Source organism: Emiliania huxleyi (genome assembly GCF_000372725.1).
Source record: "Emiliania huxleyi CCMP1516 chromosome Unknown EMIHUscaffold_184, whole genome shotgun sequence".
Classification (NCBI taxonomy): domain Eukaryota; phylum Haptophyta; order Isochrysidales; family Noelaerhabdaceae; genus Emiliania; species Emiliania huxleyi.
In genome coordinates, this window is record NW_005200746.1 from 49866 (window position 1) to 52717 (window position 2852).

Genomic DNA, 2852 nt, shown 5'->3' on the forward strand with positions numbered 1-2852 from the left:
CAGCAGCAACAGCGGCTACAAAGGCGTGTCCTTCTGCCCGAAGCGGCAAGGCAGCAAGAAGTTCAAGCTGGACGTGTGGGATGGCAGCAGGAACGTCACCCTCGGCCTCTTTGCCACCGCCTAGGAGGCGGCGCTCTTCTACGCCCGCAGGGAGGCGGGCAGGGATATGGTTGCGCTCTACCCGCCGCCGCCGCCACCGCCGCCTCTGCCGCCGCCCACTTCTGCCGCTGGCGCCGATTCGATACGGCAGGCGGAGAGGGAGGGCCTTACGCTGGCCACCAGTAGCGGCAGCAACAGCGGCTACAAAGGCGTCTCCTTCTACCCGAAGCGGCAAGGCAGCAAGAAGTACAAGCTAGCGGTGAAGGTTGTGCGGCAAGCTGGTCACGCTCGGCATGTTGGCCACCGCCGAGCGTCGGCTATTTTCTACGAATCTAGGGAAATGTTGAGGAATCTCGGCGAATCTCGGCGGACAGCGGCGCCGACGATGTCACCGCCGCCGCGAAGCAGCCGAAGAGGCAGGAGATGAGCAGCGGCGGCAGCCACAGCCCACCGATGCGCGTGGCTTGTTGCGCGACCAGCAGCGCGTGCACCGCCAGCTGCGCCAGCTGGAGGCCAGTGAGGAAGCGGCGCGGCCCGACGCGGTCGTAGAGCGCCCCCGAGAGAGGGCGTGCCACCTGCAGGGAAGGGTCCGAGAAGGGTCCGAGAAGGGTCCGAGAAGGGTCCGAGAAAGGTCCTACCTTGCTCCTTCAAGGCTCAGAGACGGCTGCATCTCGCCACGATCTGCAAGGAATCTGAGCGAATCTCGGCTGCATCTCGGCTGCATCTCGGCTGAATCTCACCATGATCACTGACGTGCAAAAGATCGACACCGCCGCCACCACCGACGCCGGCGCACGCGCCTCCGCCTCCGCCTCCGCCTCCGCCGTCCCCGCCGTCGCATTCAGCGTGTGCGCCGCAGCGGCGCCGCCGGCGGGCGCGAGGAGAGCCTACCCCTCGTCCGAATCTCCGCTCAATCTCGACCCAATCTCTCGGCTCGCTCTCCACTTGCGCGAGGGAGGAGGGCCTCGAGCCAGGCCTGCAGCACAGTAAAGACGCCAAACCCCGACGCCATGCCGATCAGGTTGACGCACCACAGCAGCAGCAGCTTTGCGTCGCAGTCCGCAAAGAGGCCGCAGCGGCCGCGCGTCGCGGCGGCGGCGGGAGGGCCTCCCCCTGGCGGCCAGGTCACGAGGGCCCCCCAGCCCCAGCAGCTCCCAATCAGGCCCCCTACAGGTGGCCTCCCGGAAGGTTCGTGGAAGGTTCCCCCCGCCGGCCCCAGCGTCGCAGTCACCGTACAGCAGCAGCATGGAGGAGGCGGGAAGCGCGCGGGAGAGCGGGGACGCCGCCGCGTTCCACAGAGTAGCGCCCAGGCCTTGGCCGGCGCCTGTCCGGGACATGGCGTGACCCGCAAAGCCAGTGTTGGAGAGGGAGGGAGAACGGGGGGGGGGACAGAGAGAGAGCGAGAGAGAGAGAGCAGAAGAGAGGAAGAGAGAGGAGGGAGCGAGAGAAAGGGAGAAGAGGGAGCCAGAGGATGAGGAAGAGGGAGGGAGAGGGAGAGGGAGAGGGAGAGAGGGGGAGAGAGAGAGAGACAGAGAGACAGAGAGGGAGAGAGGGAGGTGCCGAGCAGCCCCGCCACGAGCCCCTTCCGGTCCGCGAACCACGCCAGCGTCGGTGTGAAGATGGACATATAGACGAGGCCAGAGCCGACTCCAGTGGCGACCCCTACAGGAAGGGGCTCCCGGAAGAGTTCGTAGAAGGCTCCTGGAAGGGGCCGTCGCCGCCTCCGGTGGCGTCGCCGAAGCCGAGGAGGAGGAGAGCGTGGGACGGCGCGACCGCGACCGACGCCGCCGTGGTCGCGATGCCGACGCCAAACGAGCCGGTGCCGATGAGGACGAGCGTTTGGGGCGACGCCGACCGCAGCATCGCCTTGCCAAACAGCAGGTTGAAGGCGGCAAAGACCAGCGAGCGCAGCGTCGCACAGTACGGCACGATCGAGTGCGAGAGCATCGGCGCCTGCTCCTCGACAGGAGCGATGAAGCCGCTGGCGCCGTATACGAATATGCCGTAGCCTGTCAGCGTCATCACGCCGGCAGGAAGAATGCGACGCCAGCGCATGCGCTGCTCGCTCTGCGAGGCAGACGCGCGAACGCACATGCCTGCTGGGCGCGCTAACGCACTCCGGGGCGATGGTTGGCCGCGGGATTTCTCGATGGAGTGCGTCGCGGCCAGACGAGGATGATTTTTTTTTCGACAAGTACATGCCCAACAGGGTTCCGGCTCCTACCCGGATAGGGGGTCTCTGCGCACTGACTCGCGCCAAAACGCCCTACCTACCTACCTATCCCCAGGCCGCGCAGCGAAGCGAAAAAAGATGAAAATAGGGGGTACCTACCTATTGCAGGGCCCTTTTGGGCCAAACAAGACCAACCTACCTACCTATCTGGGAGGGGCCAGCCAGTGCCGACAGACCCCCTATCCGGGTAGGAGCCGGAACCCAGAGCCGCGAACCTGGGTTCGAATGTCAGGCGGTAGGGTAGGGGCTGAGACCGTTGGGTAGCGAGAACAGGTCAACATCGCCGTCGGCCAGACGGTGGCGTTTGTACGATGGCTGCCGCTGCCTTGGGGGGGGCGCAGGTGATCACACGGGGGCCGTCGCTCCACGAGCAGGGCAAGGAGGCTGGAGCAGCGGCTGCGGCGCGTGGCGCCGCCAGGGCTCGGCGCAGGGACGAGCACCAGGGGCCCGTGGGTGCACGGTCGCATGCACGATCGGGTGGAGCACGCGGGCGCCCCACGGTGCGGCCTCGCCCGAGCGC

At 66.8% G+C, this 2852-nt stretch overlaps 1 protein-coding gene across 1 annotated transcript in view; it reads right to left on the reverse strand.

Annotated features, from left to right (window-relative positions):
* Nucleotides 1–1761: 1761 nt before the first annotated feature.
* EMIHUDRAFT_456527 (hypothetical protein) overlaps nt 1762–2852 on the reverse strand; it is a gene marked incomplete at both ends in the record, with an annotated part of 3353 nt that continues 2262 nt past the window's right edge. Inside the window, 3 exons of the mRNA XM_005782908.1 lie at nt 1762–2195; nt 2476–2511; nt 2587–2657. Of these exons, the coding sequence (XP_005782965.1) occupies nt 1762–2195; nt 2476–2511; nt 2587–2657 (541 nt within the window). The remainder of the gene's footprint in view (nt 2196–2475; nt 2512–2586; nt 2658–2852) is intronic.